Source organism: Chaetodon trifascialis, chromosome 23, assembly GCF_039877785.1.
Source record: "Chaetodon trifascialis isolate fChaTrf1 chromosome 23, fChaTrf1.hap1, whole genome shotgun sequence".
In the NCBI taxonomy this organism is placed as follows: domain Eukaryota; kingdom Metazoa; phylum Chordata; class Actinopteri; order Chaetodontiformes; family Chaetodontidae; genus Chaetodon; species Chaetodon trifascialis.
Window position 1 is genome coordinate 780001 of NC_092078.1, and position 18832 is coordinate 798832.

Sequence of the window (18832 nt, forward strand, 5' to 3'; positions counted from 1 at the left end):
CATGGTAACTGCTAACAGGTTCTATGTGTGTTATCACAGCTGATTGATCTTCTTCCTCTGAGCCACTGACCTCCGTTAAAACTCATCAGTGAGCCTCACTGTTCTTCATCACCATGAACACACACACACTCACTACAGCACCAAACGTGGGTTCATCCTTTATAAATCTAAGTTATTACTTTGTTTTGTTAACACGTGGGAACAAGAGAGTTTTGAATGAGTAATATCAGATTAATCGCCATTAGTTGTGTTATTTTGGGAAATTACATTTTAAAATCTTCCTAGTGTATCTTGTTATTTAACAGCATTTGGTGTCAGATCCAACTTTATTTCCTTTTGCCTTTATGCTTCAATCTAAATGGGACAAAGTTAACCTTAATTTTGTCAGTTAGTTGAGTTCGCAATGCAACACTTTCCTCTGGCACTGACTGGGTGTAAATATTTAGTGACAAATCTCTACATCTCTACATATGAACTCGTTTGTATGCTGTAACAAAGTTGGGAAGTGCTTTGGTATACAAAACCCTATTAGTGCTTCTTCAAATGCCAAAGATACAACAGTACCTTACACTGCTAAAAACAACACATGAAGGATTCAACAAGAATGAAAATGACAAGAAGCACCAGAACAAAAGAAATACCGAATTATTCCTCATATTGTTGCATTAGATAGTATCACATACACCAAACAAGAGTCCCAGAGGATAGTTAGCGCTCCTGTTAACCATGCCTAAAGGAAACCAGACACCCATACAGCACTACCAGCACACAGGACAGTATGACCAACTTACACCAGAGTTCGTAATAGTAGGTGCAGCAGCCGGTCTCTCCGCAGCAGTGTCCCGTCTCACACAGGTATCCTCCATTAGTGTTGGCCCCAGGGCAGTACCGTGGTCTCCCCAGCAGGGGCAGGCTGCCACCGGAGTGGTACTCCATCACACCCCTGCTCTGCCTGGACCTAGCCCCAAGCCACCGCTACTTGCTTACAGCTAGCCACTAGCAGCTAACAATTTGTTAGCTGCCAAATGCGTAACCTGGTCAGAGTCCAGCTACATTTTCAGGTGATTTACTGTCGAACTGAAATTTATCTCTGAAGTGGGAAAGTGGTTTGGATTGAACTGCTGCCGTAGTTATTAGCTGCTGACTGCAAGTTGCCTCAAACTCATCTACATTTTCAGAGCAGGTGAAATCCTGTTTTGTTTATGCTGCAGCTGAGAGGACTTCACGGTGAAGCAGCTGCTAGTCTGGCAGTCTCAGTGACATTTTTCTGACCGCAAACTACTGAGCTCATCACTGAGCAAGTTGACCTGAAGGGAAGTACGACTCAGGGCCGCTGAATGTGAAGCATTGTGCAACACTCAAGCAAACAAGGTCCAGGTCCAGGTCTGTTAGCACCAAAATGCACTGATGCACAATCCAAAGCGTCTTCAGAGCTAACAGAGCTGTTATCCGCCCTGCTGCAGAGGTCACTTCTGCTTAAAACCACTCCGAGGCTTCAGTGCACCTCTGCTAGCAAACACAGTAATAACACTGAGTACTGCTACTTAGTACTAGAAGAGCTGCAGCTGTAGTAGTACAGGCTGGTGGAGCGAGACAGGACGATGGCCAATAGGAGGTCCTGAACTGGAAACAGAGAGAGAGAGACAAAAGGCACAATAGTTTATTGATAACAGCACAACAGTAAGTTACATCACAGCAGAAAGATCCACACACACAAACAAACGCACACAAACACACTCTACAGCACCAAACGTAGATTCATCCGCCGCTGAAAATAGTCCCAACGGACGCTCTATTTCCTCCTGTATGTTTGATAAAAACTACAGTGAGGAGCTGTTTGAGGAAACTAATGACACTTCGTGACGTCTTCAGTGGGAACCAATGCACTGAGAGCCACAGACAGGAAGTCAGACAGTACTGAGAGACGGACCGACATGTTGGTTTGGCTCAACACACGGGATCATTCTTACTGGCATGATGTGTTTGGTGACCAGGGCAGGAAGTGAAGACCGCAATGGACGAGATGGAGGAAAGTTGGTACGAAGCTATCTTAGATTAAATTATGAGAGAAAGGTAGGAGCAGAAAATCAGAACATATGTTGGATGTGACCTTCACATTATGAAGAAAAGCGACCTTTCAGCTGACCTGAAAGATTTGCTGCTGTTGAGGCAGCAGATAAAACAGCTAGCTACTCGTTCAGACGTCGTTCTGCTCGAGAAAACAAATGAAAGCAGACAAAAGTCTGGAGGTAAAAACTTTCCTGTTTGCAGTTGGATCCACGACTTCGGTACCAAAGTGCTCCGGGATGACTGTCGTTTGGTTTGTTCACGGCTGCGTAGCTTTTACTGTCCTGTGGATTAACGAGCAGCAAGTGTTCAGCGCCGCCGTGCTGAACGTCGACGTTCACGTTACAGCTGTTTGCTCGGTTAACTGCTCGCAAAGGTCCAGTGAAACGCCGCTAAAGACGAGGATCATCATTCAACAAGCCAGGATATGTTATTTACGTTCAGCTGTCTTATGTTACGCTGTTAACGCTGATTCAACAAGCGTTAGGCGTGTTGCTGAAAGCTACGACTTTCAATCTATAACCATGGGTTTAAAACAACAGCTAATACCATTAGCTGACTCGGCTCCTCTCGACCGCAGACACTAAGGATATTTTTTTCTGACACTTTTTGGTCAAATTCTTGCATTTTTCACCCTCATGAACAACAGCATTTGGTACTCCATAAAAGCTCCTCCTGGCTTCTTGGTTTGATCGAGCTGAGTGATCATAAACGACGTGAAACATCAGCATTTTGAGTGCGTTGCAGAGCTTCCTACGCAGAAAATCACTTCCTGCCCTCCGTCTACAGTTCTCACCACAACAGAAGAGCGACGTGACGTCATCTGCAAACAACCTGCCGCTCTTGTACACTTTCTATTTTATTGTATTCTGATTTTGATTGTATACACACTGAATTTCTTCAGGGTGCTCTGTTAATGTGTACTTGTACTCTCTCTGTGTGCTGCTGTAACACCAGAATTTCCCCTCTGGAGGGTCAATAATGGATTCTTGCATTTTATAGGATGGTGTACTGAGGACCGTCGGTCTGTGCATACTGTCCAGCGTCTGTCCAGATAACGGGGATGAGATCTGTCTGCTGGCCACGGGTGCTACTGCAGAGTAGTTAGACAACACTGCACCGGCTCAGTTACGACTGGTTACGACTCGTAACCATACCAGCGGCAGGCAGTAATCAACAGTAATCTGCCAAACATCACTTCAGCATCACAGAGAGCAGCAGTGGTTTAACTCAACACCAAGATTTGCAGTTTTCAGTGTCGGTCTTCGTCTGACAGCGACCTGCCACCTGTAACACGGAGAAAACGACATATGGTGCAGATTCAACAGGAAGCACGTCACATGTCCTGCATGTGGACACCTGACTCATTCAGATCAAAGCCAGCTGCTCACGACATGACACGCCGTGCAAACGTCTTCTCAGTGTTTCACAAATGAAAAGAAAAAATGACCAAGGCCAACAAAATGAAGGTGAAGGGGGTCCACCAGACCACTGGGGTCCAGGAAAATGGCAGCTGCACAGTCCACAAACCCCCTTTTCCACATTTCCTGCTGTCCACAGTCCAGCAAGGCCTGTTTTCAAGCAAAGGCAAATAAAGACGTGTATGCTTACAGATCAGGAGGCAAGGTGCTCTCGGATGGAGCCCCTCCATGTGTATGAACCCCCCAAACCCGCGCACACGCTTACACGCACACACACCGTGGCATCATTTCAGTCTACAGCATGCAGCTGAACGCAGCACTCTGTGTCTGACATTAAATATGTGCGGTGCGTGTAATGAGGGCGAACCAGCCTGCAGACGGACCCTCCAGCTGCCGCTAACGTTAGCCGACAAACCGCTCCGCCGTCCGTCCGTCCGTCGTCCTCCGTGTCAGTCCGCGGGCCTCGCTGCTGTCGTTCTTCGTGTGATTTCTGTTTGTCTGTCGGTGCTCGGGGCGGCCCGGGGCCTCCTGTCTCCGTTTCTCAGCCTCCTCGCTCTCCCTCCTCGGTGCGACCCTCCGCCAGCCCCGCCGCCATCACCGCGAGCGGCACGTCAAGCTCATGTGGTACGAGGCGACACACTTCCGCATTGTCGCGTGTTTATTTCAGAATTAAAGCCTTTCTGACACGTGAACTCGCCGATAAAAATCTAATCTATGTGTTCATCCAATATCTTGTTTTCATACCAACAACTTGATGTATCTGTATATAACCTGCTTCGCATAACAACAATGGATAATATGTTTCGTATTTGAACAATTTACATGTTAACCTGATGATTTCAGCAGCACAGCAGAAGTATTAGCATTGAACGGTTGCACAGGAATTAGTTTCTGACATCACGTGTTAGATTTAACTGTCTACTTGTCCTGCAGTTGCCGCCCCCAGCCCCTTCCCACCCCTGACTGGAGATGATAAACTTCACAAACGCTGCGCATTTATTTTGTGAAGAAGACGTCAGCCTTACTTAAACCGGAAGTTCCGCGTGTGCCTGCTTTTGTCAACTCGACGTCCACCAGCGAGTAACGGCACCGAGTCCCTGCAGCGATGGATCCTCAGCCTGTGGACGACAACAGTGCAGCGCATAGCAGAAGATACATCTCTGTTTATTCTACGGTTTATTCTGCATGCTTAGATTCCAGCCGGATTAAAACAGTGATGAAAGAAGAATCAAATAGATGAGCACAACGTGCCCGCACGGTCACTTCAGCGTAGTGCTGATAATCAGTCGTAGTGGTGATGATGAGGAGAAGGGACATGATGGATGCTCATGGCGGACGCACTGGCATCTGATTGGCCCGAGGCGAAGGGCTGCAGGCCAATCAGGGTGCACCATGCGGGAGGCTGCGTTCCTAGCAACAAGAGAGAACGCTTTTCTACAGGAACACACACACACACGCACACACACACACACACACACACACACACACACACACACACACACACACTATAGGGTCAGATGTTCTTGATGAAGACGTGTTGATGGACCTTTGACCTCTTTAGTTTTTCATCTTCCACATTTTTATCGCTGAATTATTGAGCATCATCTTGCGTTGTTTGTCCGTCGCTGTTAAGGATAACGAACATGCTCTTCACACATCAGTCTGCAGCGTAATCTGAGGAACAACTCCAGGCTCACACAGAAAAACAGCATAAGTGAAAAATGGAAAATGAGATTGTCACCCTCAAGACTAAAGAGATCAGATGAGCTGGTCCGGACCCTGAACACATCATCCTGACATGAATGAATGAATGAATGAATGAATGAATGAATGAATGAATGAATGAAACCTGAGTAAACATGTTTTAGTTTGGAACAGTCTTTAATGCTTTTCCATGTACTCAGTGTATTTTAAACTCATGTTCACGCACTGTAATTGGATGCAGTGCATTCGGGACAGTACAGCCGTGTTCACACCGGCTTGTTCCTTCAGTAAAGGTTGAAGGTTTTTTTAAGACCTAACCCTGACTGTAAGAAGACGCTGCTCAGTGTCTCCAACTTCACACCAACTTCACCAGAGTGAATTTCTACTTTTTAAAGTGACTTGTCAGGTCAAAAGCCGCCCAGGACACCACCGGTGCCCAGCTAGCTACCACCGAGGACGTCCAGCGCAAGCGATGTCTAAGAAGGACACGCAGTATCAGCAGAGACAGCTCCCACCCCAGCCATGGACTGTTTGCCCCCCTCCCATCTGGTAGGAGGTTCGGGAGCCTCCATTCCCGCCCCAGAGCCGTTACCCTGCTGGACTCTGTCCCCCGGCAACCAGGGATCGAACCACCGCCTGATTGGTGGATGTCCGCTCTGGCTCCAGTGAAAGGAGGTTCAGGTTAAGTTCCATCACTCGAAGAACTGAAGGTACGCAGGCCCAGAAAACACGTATGGTCCCCCACAGAGCAAAGCATCATGGTAAATGTATTCTTCTTTGAATCTAAACCATATTGAAGTCAAACACGGGGTGCATTTCATTCCATAAATTGGTCTCCTCGTCTCCTCCACTCGCTTCCTCTCCTCGCGTCTTAGCTCCGCCCAGCGAGGACATGAAAGAGGGATGCGAGGAAGGGACGTGAGGACGAAGGAGACGAAACTCCGAAATGAAAAATCCTCGCTCCACAGCGTCAGTCCGAAGCGACGTCACTTACTGATGACGTTTGCACAGCTGTAAAAGCTGTAAAACGTGATATTATGGTCAGATCTGCAGTCACACTGTTCTACTCCTGATTACTATTGATGAGGTTTCAATTAAATGCCGTTAGAGGCGTAACAGAGGACGGCTGTGCGGTAGATTAAACCAACAGCCTTGTAGCCTCGCTTTAAAAAACCGTAATATACCAAGAATTTTCATTCATCTCTTGGTGACAGACACAGTTGTTAAAAGGACACAGTTGAAACAAGAATCAGGATGACATTTGTGAAGACCTGCTCCCGCCATGATTCAAACGTGCGCCACATACGACACGCCCCTTAAATAATAAAGACTTCGGCGTAGGATACACCGGTGTATCCTCACTCTGATCTCCTTCAGAAGCCTCCTCTCTCCTCGTCTCCTCGTCTCCTTCAGGTGCATTTAAGCAATTGGAAGATCCTTCATCATGGCGGAGGGGAAACGACTTCCGGGTCGACGAAGGAGAGAGGAGACGAGGAGGCACAATTCAACGTAATGAAAAGCACCCTCTGATTCCCATTTCTTGCCCGTCAATCACACGTGACGCAAAGGCGGCGTCATAAGTCACCTGACCACTCGCCATATACGCATGCGCCGAAGCTTCTGACAAACTTCATGACTTCCTCGAACTATACGCTGTGTGTAAAAGGGTACTCGGCGACCAAATCGGTATTCAAACTAAATCTAGAGACTTTGATGCGCCATAAGCAGCGCGTTTGTGTTTCCCAGGGTGCTCCTCGGCCTGACGATGAGGCCGGCGGGTCTGAGCCTCTTCTGCTGTGCTTTGGTGCCGCTTTTCAGCAGCGTCGCTCCGCCTGCGTCCGGTCAGTATGTCTAAAACGTGCACGCTCAAAACATGGATTATTACATGGGATTATCTGTGCTGAGTCTCAGGTTTGTGCTCCATCGTCAACGTTACTTTTCTGGCGTCGTACCAACGTTAAAATGGCGGATTTGCTAGTTTCGACTCCTCTGTCAGACTGAGTGTGGCGCATGTAACGGATGCTGTCCTCTGTTTTTGACCTTGACCTGCTTGTGGATGCACGCTGTGACTTTCCTGTGCTTTCAGTGCTCTGTAGGTGGTGAGCCGTGGGATGAGCACAGAGATGGTTCAGAGTAGAGCTGATGAGCTGATCATGAGATGTTAGAAAGCGAATGGCTTCAGCACTCCTCAAATCATTTCAGTCACTTCTCAAGCAAAATTGTGCCGTGCGAGGATTTTCTGATGGTTTGTCATAAATCAAAGTGAGCGTAATGTTTTTGGGTTTGGAAAATAAGACCGACGAGTGAAAGACGTCGTCTTGGCCTTTGGCTTGTTTTCCACCGTGTTTCTTCGTTTGTTGCGACAGCTCTCACAGACACAGTCTGCTTCGGCTCATCACTTCTCCTTCGCTCCGTCTTTTTCAGGTATGCCTCTGCAGACCAGCTCACCTGGCCGAGTGTTTGCAGTTGTCGGCAAAGATGTGGTCCTGCCGTGCCGCCTCACCGCGTCTGTCGACACCTCGCGTGTCATGGCGGTGGAGTGGTCACGGGTGGACGGTCCGTCCCCACTGACGCTTCATGTCGTCCGTGACGGCGAAGAGCTCGTGAAGGAGAAGGCGCCACAGTACCTCAGAAGGACGGCCATAATGGAGGATGGTTCCCTGAAGTTGCTCGGTGTCCAACGACAGGACGACGGCGTCTACAGGTCCTGACGCTCTCTGTTCTTCTCCTGATGCTCACAGCTCAGCGAGCTTCGTCCTCTGAGCCACTCATCAGTGAGCTGCACTGTTGTTCCTTCATCAACACACACACACACACACACACACACACACACACACACACACACACACACAAACGTGGATTCATCCGCCACTGAAAGTAGTCCCAACAGATGCTCTATTTCCGGCTGTTTGTCTGATACAAACTACAGCAAGCAGCTGTTTGAGGAGCCACAGACAGGAAGTCAGACAGCACTGACAGACACACGTGTCACTTCCTGCTCTGTAATGGAAACCTGATTTCTTCCACACATGCGTTAAAATGCAGCCCTACAGCATTGTTAGTTGGGGGACGTTGGAGTTGGAATAAGCCATCATTGAGGCGTTCACAGCACCGTCGGGCAGGATGTCAGAGCAGCTTTTGGTTTTAGTTTGCCTGCACAGGAAGTAACCGTAGAATAAAAGCAGACTGATGCTTTAAAAAGAGGCTGGGACTGTTCAACACAGCGTCCTGGTGGTCACTGCACTCTCAGGACCAACACATGCAAAGAAAACCGAGAGGTGAACCGGCCTGTAAACCACCCACAGTCCTCTCCTGTTCACATCCAGCCTCCACGCCTGACGCTTGCTGTTGTTTTGTCAGAAACGTCTGACGTCAGCGGCGAGAGGTCTTCCTTTCAGGTGAGGTGACCTGCTGCCGCTGTTCAGGAACTTCAGTAGGAAACGTGGAATTTCTCACTCTGTTGAGACGTTTTCCTTGAACATAAGTAGGATTTGAAGAGCTGAATGAAAAGATTTGCTATGATTTAGGAGGAATGTAGTCGGAGAACATTCATCTAAAATGAAGACATCTTCTCTTCTGTGTTTTCCTGCTGCTCTCACAAGTCTTCCTCGTTCATCGTCTTGATGCAGGTGTGTCCTTCTGCGAGGATCTTCAGTGAGAGGCCAAGCCCTTGTGTCACTCATTGTTGGTAAGATAACGAGAGCTAGCAGCTCCGTGCACATCAGCATGCTAACATGCTTAACTTTCACCATGTTCACCACCTTAGCTTGGCATGGTAGCACACAACTAGCTAATTAGCAAGTAACAAACACAAAGGACAGTTGAGACAAAAGCAGTGAGGTGTTTTGGTCTGAACTGGTCTACGGGCCGCCTGGCATCCAGAGCACCAGCTTGGTAGCATGTCCAAAAATACATAATCAATATTCCAACATTGAGTACGAAATTATCCAAGAGACGCATGCAGACGAGACCACAGTGGACACGGCGCTCTGACAGGTGTGTTTGTCTCCAGCTCAGGTGTCTGAAGTGAACCTGTCCGTCCGGCGGACTTCAGCCAATGAGCTCTTTGTGCACTGTGAGTCCAGCGGCTGGAACCCGGAGCCCACGCTGTCTCTGCTGGACTCCAGGGGAAACGTCCTGGCGGCTCGGGTGGAGTCTTCAGTCCGACCGGACGGCCTGTTCTCCGTCCAGACGCTCGTCGACGTGGCGACAGCTGAAGGTAAATCAGCCGAACCTCAGGATCAGATCGCGTCTGTCGTCTCAGCCCAGGACAGAAATGACATCAGAGAGGACAGAAGAAGACGTGCATGAGAAGAAAAGACGAGACGGAGTGAAGATTGAAATAAACGTGCAGTTTGACTTTTCATAGTGTAGCATAATTAATAAAAATGGCACTGGCATGTTAGGAGTGGCTTTCACGTACTGAACAAGGAAGCTGTCATGTGACTTTTGGCTGTCCACATTCCAGCTGGCAGAGGACGGTCTGCTGTCCATTTTAGTGTCACAATATAAGGCAGGGCTTCATTTCAGGAAGCGTGAGGGTGAGACACTTGAGTCGGAGTCTTACTGAAGAAACCTTAAAAACACCATGATTCCGCTCTGAAGCATCTTTCTGAAGTGGATTTAACTCTGTTTCTGTAACGTCATGCTAACAGGAAATGGGACCTTGATCTGTAGAGTGGAAATACCTGAAGCCAGCCTGGCCAGCGAGGGCGCCATTTCTGTCATTGGTAAATATGAAACTTAGCCTGTTCTCACTACGGCTGTACTGTCACTGATTCTTGGAGATTATTTGGATTGTAAGTCTTGATTTCTTCAGCCGAGCGGCCGCTGAAGCCAAAGGCAGAATAATTCAGCGGTGAAACAAATACTGTGAGCCTGAAGCAAAAGATCCCATACCTTCATTAAAAACTACAACCTGTATTACAATCCGCAACGTAACTGCAGTCTGTAACGCTAGCCGCACTTCTGCTGTTATTTCGGTGAACGTAGCCCATAAGTAGTGTAATCAGTCACACGTTACTCCACGAGGACAAAGCGACAGTAAGCAGTCATATGGAATATATTACATTTTGAATGTAACTGACCCAACACGGAGACACAAGAAGACACATGTTGTCTGTTGGACACGATCAGAGATGATCACTGGTTCAGTCCTGAAACATGTGGCGTTTTATAACCTCATCATATGTACTTTCATTTTTATTATGTTTAATCTTGATTAGAAAAGTAATCAGAAACGAAAGCTGTCTGATAAATGTCGTGACGTGAAAGTGCAATATTTCCTGAAAAGAAACGTAGAAGAGTGCAAGTAGAAAGCAGCATTAAGTTGAAATACAGGAAAGTACAGGTACTTCAAAACTGTGTTTAAGTCCAGCTTTTGAGTAAATATACCTTTAATGATTTAATGTGTGAGCAGAGTCTCAGAGGGCGCTGTGATAAAAGCCTCAGGTGATGTCACTTGAGTCAGCAGCAGTTGGAAAGACGTGAGCTGGCCAGACCTCCGCAGCTGCTCCTCAGCCATGCTACATTAGCTGCTTTTGGCATAACACACCCCAGTCATTTTGGCGGGTGAGCTGCATTGTGGGTAATGTACGCGGCAGGTTTTGCCAAGGTGTAGAATAAAGGTGTAAAATAAAGATATCTCTTAGGGCTTGTTGGCCAGTTTTCTGTCATGCTTCTTGAATTCACGGCCGTCAAAGCCTCAGTCGATGATCAGCACAGCTCCCACTTTTTTTATTTATCATTTATTTAGTTTTTACACTCTTCGAGCTGCAGCGTCACCTTCTCCTCCGACTGCTGTGTTGTTTGTAGATGAGTTCGATTCCCTGCAGACGGGACTTGGTCGTGATACCCTGTTGGTCGTCGCCCTTGTGCTGACTAGTGTCTTCGCCCTGGCTGCCATTGTTCCAGTGTGGGGGGTCGTGAAGCAGCGATTCTTTGCGCTGCAGACTCCCAAAGGTTGGTCTGTTGTTTTACTGCGAGTTAGCAATGACCGTAATCATCCACAGCGAGGTGGTAGATGTACGCAGTGCTGACCCTGCACTACACCACCGATGATCCTGGATTTCTTGGATGATTTGATCTTACACTTTGTGTTCCTGTATTAAGTACATTCTGTTAACTGATGCAATACGTTGTCATCATGATAAATAGAGAGCTGACACTGTCTTTGTTCTTTCTTCAGATACACCACTACTCGAAGGTAAGTCAGCTGATTGATTTGACTGATCCTGTCCTGAAGCATCTGCAGGACATGAGATGGTGACCAAAACTGCTGCTCTCTGTTGGTTTTTACAGGTAATGAGACATTCACAGGTAAGCACCGTTAAGCACATCAAACTTTTAAACCAAGTAGTTCAGTTAGTCAGTAAAATCTAGAGTGAAGACTGAGTTACTGAGTTTTTTGAAGTACATAGTTCTCTTGTTTCAAAGATTGGCACGCCTGTGGTTATTTCTGGCAAAATAACTGGTACATGGAATAGAAATGGACGAGGACGGTTGAGAGAGGAAATGATGGCTTCACAGTGATTAGAAACGACTGGAGGAGATGGTGATGGACAGGTCCGATGGTGTCTCTGTGCGTTTCAGAGTACGGAGACATTAACTTGGTGGACACAAAGGGAGCTTCTGAAGACACAGCGAGACCAAACAATGTGTCCAGCAGAGGTCAGTCCACCAAACGGCCTCACACAGGATGAACATTGCTGAGGGAGGTGTGCTCCTCTTAATAAAACCCTGGTCCTTGCAGTCATGTGATTCTCTGTTTCAGGGACTGAAGCCTCCAACGAGCTGGCCAGCAGAGACCTGAGCGAGATGTTGAAGTACAAAGAGGCCATCAAAAGCGTGGGGAAAAAGTATGTTCAGTATGAACGTGGTGATATTTAAGGGTATTTTTTGTTTTTACAAATCCACAGTATGCTCCCTTATCGACGACAGCTGCATCTTTTGTGTCTGTGGTTGTTTGTGTCTTTGTGGTTGTTTGTCTCTTTGTGGTTGTTTGTCTCTTTGTGGTTGTTTGTGTGTCTCTTTAGTTGTTTGTGTGTCTTTGTGGTTGTTTGTGTCTCTTTGGTTGTTTGTGTCTTTGTGTTTGTTTGTGTTTTTGTGGTTGTTTGTGTGTCTCTTTGTGGTTGTTTGTCTCTTTGTGGTTGTTTGTGTCTCTTTGGTTGTTTGTCTCTTTGTGGTTGTCTGTGTCTTTGTGGTTGTCTGTGTCTTTGTGGTTGTTTGTGTGTCTTTGTGGTTGTTTGTCTCTTTGTGGTTGTCTGTGTCTTTGTGGTTGTCTGTGTCTTTGTGGTTGTTTGTGTGTCTTTGTGGTTGTTTGTCTCTTTGTGGTTGTTTGTGTCTCTTTGGTTGTTTGTCTCTTTGTGGTTGTCTGTGTCTTTGTGGTTGTTTGTCTCTTTGTGGTTGTTTGTCTCTTTGGTTGTTTGTCTCTTTGTGGTTGTCTGTGTCTTTGTGGTTGTTTGTCTCTTTGTGGTTGTTTGTCTCTTTGGTTGTTTGTCTCTTTGTGGTTGTCTGTGTCTTTGTGGTTGTTTGTCTCTTTGTGGTTGTCTGTGTCTTTGTGGTTGTTTGTCTCTTTGGTTGTTTGTCTCTTTGTGGTTGTCTGTGTCTTTGTGGTTGTTTGTCTCTTTGTGGTTGTTTGTCTCTTTGTGGTTGTTTGTGTCTTTGTGGTTGTTTGTCTCTTTGTGGTTGTTTGTGTGTCTCTTTGGTTGTTTTGAGTCATGCATGCATTCTGAGTTATGCAGGTGAAGCAGAGCAGGTGAAGCAGAGCTCTCAGGTGCTTCCACTGGTTGAAAAACTGCAGTTGAACAGTATTTAGTTGACGCTTGAGATAAAGAGAGACCGACTTATCGCCAAAACTTTGCACACTGACGCTCCTCTGCAGATGTTATACTAAACTATCGAGCACATTATACATAACATACCAGGAAACTATTCAACAAAGTGTGTGATGCTTATTCAGAGCTCATCTGTGTTACACAGATTTAAATCTGCTCCAAACTTGCTGTTAAATGTTGTACACAGTCTAATCACTGATAAAAGAGACACTATTAAAGCGACAAACTGCGTCGTCTCCCACAGACTTCACGTCCACCCTGCCCTGATCGCGGCCATCATCTCCAGACAGTCTCAGGCTGGAACCAAACTGAGCCCCACTGGCTTCGGCATGACCGACCCAAACTGCTTCGGGCTCATGCAGGTCTGTGTGTGTTTGTTTGGCCGCTTCAGTCATGTTGTTCTTTCAAACGCAGATTGCCTGAAAAGCTGAAATGGTCATTATTTTTCTCTCGTAGTTTTTATTTATTTATTTTTTGACCTCGTACACAGTGGAGGGGGGCTGTACTTGAATGTTGCGAACCTCAGGTCCCATTTCTGGCAATCAAACCAAATCAAATCAGCTCGCTGGGTTGAGGACATTGTGTCGATTGGTTATCTTGTCCCTTTGGTGCAGATCAATAGGCACTACCACGCAGTGAAAGGAAATCCATTCAGCGAGGAGCATTTGGACCAAGGAGTCACCTTCCTCATCCAGCTCATCAAGACCATGACAAGAATGAAGCGGGACTGGAGCAAAGAACAGCAGCTGAAAGGTAGAATCATGGATCGATGCATCTGCCTCCTCTCCTCACTGTACTCATGAAGCTTGACTTCAAACTGTGAGGATCGACATGAACACCGCACATTTTAATTAAAGTTAGAAATTTATTTAGATCGCTGCTAAAAGAATGCTTGTTGGCATCCACAAGTCATGAGAACATTTTACGGACCAACTTCACTGCAGACATTTGAGGGCGCTTTGAATAATAAATAATAATGTTATCAGACACTTAGAGGGACAGTCTGAGCTGGAGAGTCAGCGGCAAAAACAAACACTTTCAGTGGACGTACATTGACGAGTCGTCTGCCGGCTCAGTCAATAATGGACCAACTTCTAAATAAATAATGTTTGACAGGAATTTCACCCATTTGTCCAAGACATTGAAATCTTCCAGGACAAGTGGACCGGCTCTGTCTGGAATCCACCTCTGCTTGATACAAGGACTGTCTCTACTTCTTTATTCAGTTCTTTAATGAATTTTGTTTTTTGTCCAATGAAAATTTGTCAAATCACTTATCAGTCAGTTGTACCGAAAAAAAACCCCAACAAGCCCAGTTTCTGGGATAGTAAATGACTAATTTTCAGGAAAAATATTGGTCCCAAAATCTACTTGCCGCTACCTTTAAAGCTCACTGATCTGTGATAGTTGTATCTGGGCTGTTTAACATATAAAAACATGTACGTCTTCATGTACATGAGCTGCATCAGTCTTCAGACAGAACAACGGGAAAGCGATTAACTGATTCCCAAAATGTTGAAGTTCTGCAGTGGATGTTGGCCAAAGGTGTTGTGGGAAACGTAGGATTGATGAAGCAGCGGTGGCCGAGGCGGACTACCTGCTGTGGCATGCCGACATTGGCAGTGTGGAGCTGTCTTTGTGTGACTTCACATACCTGAGCGGCAGCTTCACTGTTTGTGTTGCAGGTGCGCTGGCTTGTTACATCGCAGGTGAGGAGAGAGTCATTCCTTTGAGTTATGAGGAGCTGGACAGCGTGACGCCAAACAGGGACTTTGCCAATGATGTGGTTGCCAGAGCGAAGTGGTTCATCAACAACGGCTTCTGAACGTCAGACCGTTTCCGTCCTCGCCCGTTCTTGGTTTCTGTTTTTCCGCCTTGAGGGAATTTCTTCAAATTTGACACAAACGTCCTCTCAAGGACGAATAGATGGTAGAGCGGTCATCCACCAATCAGGAGGTCGATCCCTGGCCCTGGCAGTCCACATGCCAAAGTATCCTTGGGTAAGATACTGAACCCCTCAAAACTGCCCCCGATGCTGCGCCATCGGCGTGTGGGTTCATAAGTACGTCGCTTTGGATCAAAGCGTCATTGTAATTGTAACTGATTAGATTGTGTGGTCAGAAGGCAAAGGTCACCGTGGCTACTGTGTGATTAGTTGGACAGCGTGATCACTACGTGTCCAGAACAGGACTTTGTGGCAGTTGGCCAGATTTCTCAGTCAGTGCATGCATACCTCATCGCTTCTTATCAACTGGTAAGAGTTGGCAAATCAGGAGAGAGTTCTTTGACAAGAAGAAGACTATAAAAACTGTATTTTGTGGAAAACATTTTGAGAATGTTGCCTGTGACTGCAATCATAGAGAGAGCTTCAATTTCACCAACAAATGCACTTTTCTTAAATTCGGCCAGTCTTCAACGTACAGTGCTGTGAAAAAGTATTTGCCCCTTCTAGATTTCTTATTTTTTTGCATATTTGTCACACTTAATGTGTTAGATCATCACACAAATGAGTCTTTGGCATCGCTGTGGAGGGTTTTGGCCCACTCTTCTTCACAGGACTGTTTTAACTCGGCCACACTGGAGGGTTTCCGGGCATGAACTGCCCGTTTAAGTTCACACCACAGCATTTCAATTGGATTTAAGTCTGGCCGAGTCAAAGTCCGGACTTAAATCCAATCCAACGACTCATCCAGGTTCTTTTGTGAGCTCCTGGATGAGTCGCCGTTGTGCTCTTGGAGTAATTTTGGTAGGCCGACCACTCCTGGGAAGGTTCACCACTGTTCCCAGTTTTCTCCATTTGTGGATAATGGCTCTGACCGTGATTCGCTGGAGTCCTAAAGCCTTAGAAACGGCTTTGTAACCCTTTCCAGACTGATAGATTTCAATGACTTTGTTTCTCATTTGTTCTTGAGTTACTTTAGATCGCGGCATGATGTGTTTCTGTTCGAGAGCTTCACCTCACTTTCACAGACAGGTTCTATTTAATTGATTTCTTAATTGAACAGGATCCGGCAGTAATCAGGCCTGGGTGTGGTCAATGAAATTGAACTAGGTTTGGATAGCTTTTTTCCCTTAATAAATAAAATCATTATTTTAAAACTGCATTTTGTATTTACTCAGGTTATGTTTGTCTAATATTAAAATTTGTGTGATGATCTGAAACATTTAAGGGTGACAAATATGCAAAATAGTAAGAAATCAGGAAGAGGGCAAATACATTTTCACAGCACTGTGTTAGGTGAGTCTGGACAGACAACTTGACTGGTTGGTGGAGGAAAACAACTGTGAGCTGCTGATTCTAGTTCCTTTCTCACAAGTGCTGCTTATTTACTGTGAAGGTGTTTTCATTTTCAAGTTCAAACCAAAGACCTTGTATCATGAGGCAAGATCAGACTGTGAGTCCACCTGAACAAGGTGGTTTGCGATCCGTCCCAGTGTATGGACTGCACTGTGAGTGGCTACCAAGCTCGCTTCCCGGCAGCATCCTTAAACAGCCGAAGTTACTATTTAACTTGGAGAGGGCAGACGTCCACCAACATTTCAGTCTTCTATGACATGCAAACATGCTGGAGCAAACACTGTATTTCAGAACTATTAGAATTAAGTCAAAACATAGTTGTGTCCAGCTGATCATCATCTCAGCTGTGTACTGATTACGTCCCTCTACGTTATTGATTGTTCTCTTGAAGCGTAAAGTTCCAATACTTTTCCTCAGCGTCCCTGTTGGAGTTTATTGCCAGCAGTTCACATCTGGATGTGAGCAGGGGCAGAATTAGTCGCACAACCCCTGAGGATTACTGCTACCAAGGAATGTGGACTCATTGTATTTGTACAGTTTGCTGTATTTTTTGTCTGCTGGATTTTCAGATGAATGACATTTGTTCTGTCAGGGCCAAATGTGCGATGTCACAATGTTAACAAAAGCTAAAAATAATTTGCACATCCACTCCAAAATGAAATGGTTCTTCCTCGGCCGGTGCTACACCTTTCCACCAAGTTTCATGAAAATCACCAGTAGCTGTTTCTGTAATCCTGCAGACAAACAATAATAACGGCAGGAGTGACGAGCACAGCAGCAGATCTGACGAGATGCTGTTAAATGTCACTTTACTTTCTGGAATAAACAACTTTGCTTTAAGTCAGTTCTTATCTCATTTGCCAAAGTCATTATCTTCCCAAGTTAAGAACTTTCTTGCACAAATGATTGTTTGAAGTTTGCATCTTGTGTGCAAAATAATAATCTATCTTGTGTGCACAAGTTGCTACCTTGTTCTAACAAGAAATACCTATTGTACATAAACAAGATGACTGTGTGTGAGGGTTGATGGTGTATATGTACAGTATACCATGCAGCAAGAGAAAAGACACGATCGTCATCAAAAACGGGTCTTCAAAATTAGACAAGGTTCATTTAGTTTTACTGAGCTGTAAATATGCCGGGGAGTAATGGAAGAGTGAGGAGCAGCCAACTCCTCTGCAACAGAAGCAGTTTCTTTAACCCCGTCCTGTAGTGTGGAAAACACAAGATGAACAGATGGAGGTTGAAATTAATATTATTGTCTGAAATATAACCTTTGTTTGGCTGCACTATAATCAGATAAAAGAGCTGCTTTAACACTGGATTTATGACAAAGTATTCAACCACTGCAGGTGTCGCCAAATCGACCGGTATGGAAATCAGGATTTTAACTTTAATGTGTAATGTCTGGAGCTGACCACCAGAGGGCGAGGATACACTGGGAGAAGCCTGGTAAGCTCATCAGGTAAGTTTTCAACTGAAGGAAATGTTCAAAATACGAAACATGCGTCTGTGAAACAATCTCATTCTAAATCGATTAAAGCCCTGGTCTGGTGCAACATTCACATACAGAAAGTATTTCCATAATGCATAATTTGCTGACACAAATACAGAAAATAACCTCAGTGCTTTGGATCAAAGCGTCATTGTAATTGTAACTGATTAGATTGTGTGGTCAGAAGGCAAAGGTCACCGTGGCTACTGTGTGATTAGTTGGACAGCGTGATCACTACGTGTCCAGAACAGGACTTTGTGGCAGTTGGCCAGATTTCTCAGTCAGTGCATGCATACCTCATCGCTTCTTATCAACTGGTAAGAGTTGGCAAATCAGGAGAGAGTTCTTTGACAAGAAGAAGACTATAAAAACTGTATTTTGTGGAAAACATTTTGAGAATGTTGCCTGTGACTGCAATCATAGAGAGAGCTTCAATTTCACCAACAAATGCACTTTTCTTAAATTCGGCCAGTCTTCAACGTACAGTGCTGTGAAAAAGTATTTGCCCCTTCTAGATTTCTTATTTTTTTGCATATTTGTCACACTTAATGTGTTAGATCATCACACAAATGAGTCTTTGGCATCGCTGTGGAGGGTTTTGGCCCACTCTTCTTCACAGGACTGTTTTAACTCGGCCACACTGGAGGGTTTCCGGGCATGAACTGCCCGTTTAAGTTCACACCACAGCATTTCAATTGGATTTAAGTCTGGCCGAGTCAAAGTCCGGACTTAAATCCAATCCAACGACTCATCCAGGTTCTTTTGTGAGCTCCTGGATGAGTCGCCGTTGTGCTCTTGGAGTAATTTTGGTAGGCCGACCACTCCTGGGAAGGTTCACCACTGTTCCCAGTTTTCTCCATTTGTGGATAATGGCTCTGACCGTGATTCGCTGGAGTCCTAAAGCCTTAGAAACGGCTTTGTAACCCTTTCCAGACTGATAGATTTCAATGACTTTGTTTCTCATTTGTTCTTGAGTTACTTTAGATCGCGGCATGATGTGTTTCTGTTCGAG

At 45.7% G+C, this 18832-nt stretch overlaps 2 protein-coding genes across 6 annotated transcripts in view; one reads left to right on the forward strand and one right to left on the reverse strand.

The window, feature by feature from the left end:
- The window catches only part of LOC139351215 (WW domain binding protein 1-like), an 18836-nt gene extending 14191 nt beyond the window's left edge, over window positions 1–4645 (reverse strand). Inside the window, exons 1-2 of one of the 4 annotated variants that reach the window (XR_011603566.1) lie at window positions 3872–4094; window positions 792–1623 (exon numbers count right to left, since the gene is read on the reverse strand). Coding sequence is in view for 3 of the 4 variants with exons in the window: in XM_070993004.1 (XP_070849105.1) it covers window positions 792–936 (145 nt within the window). In the remaining variant the exon portion in view is untranslated. Of the gene's footprint in view, window positions 1–791; window positions 1624–3871; window positions 4110–4513 lie in introns of those variants that run through there. The other 3 variants (XM_070993004.1, XM_070993003.1, XM_070993005.1) reach the window with 3 other exon arrangements.
- Window positions 4646–6768: 2123 nt separating this feature from the next.
- On the forward strand, window positions 6769–17353 carry LOC139351221 (selection and upkeep of intraepithelial T-cells protein 1-like). 2 transcript variants are annotated; one of them, XM_070993016.1, is made up of 11 exons: window positions 6769–7033; window positions 7617–7896; window positions 8822–8880; window positions 9205–9411; window positions 9848–9922; window positions 11007–11153; window positions 11757–11861; window positions 11965–12049; window positions 13272–13389; window positions 13642–13780; window positions 14713–17353. In XM_070993016.1, exons 1-11 carry the CDS (start codon window positions 6958–6960, stop codon window positions 14850–14852), a joined length of 1431 nt encoding a protein of 476 aa, XP_070849117.1. In that variant the 5' UTR covers window positions 6769–6957; the 3' UTR covers window positions 14853–17353. The 2 variants fall into 2 exon arrangements, with proteins under 2 accessions (XP_070849117.1, XP_070849118.1); XM_070993017.1 differs by lacking the exon at window positions 9848–9922.
- The last annotated feature ends 1479 nt before the right edge of the window (window positions 17354–18832 follow it).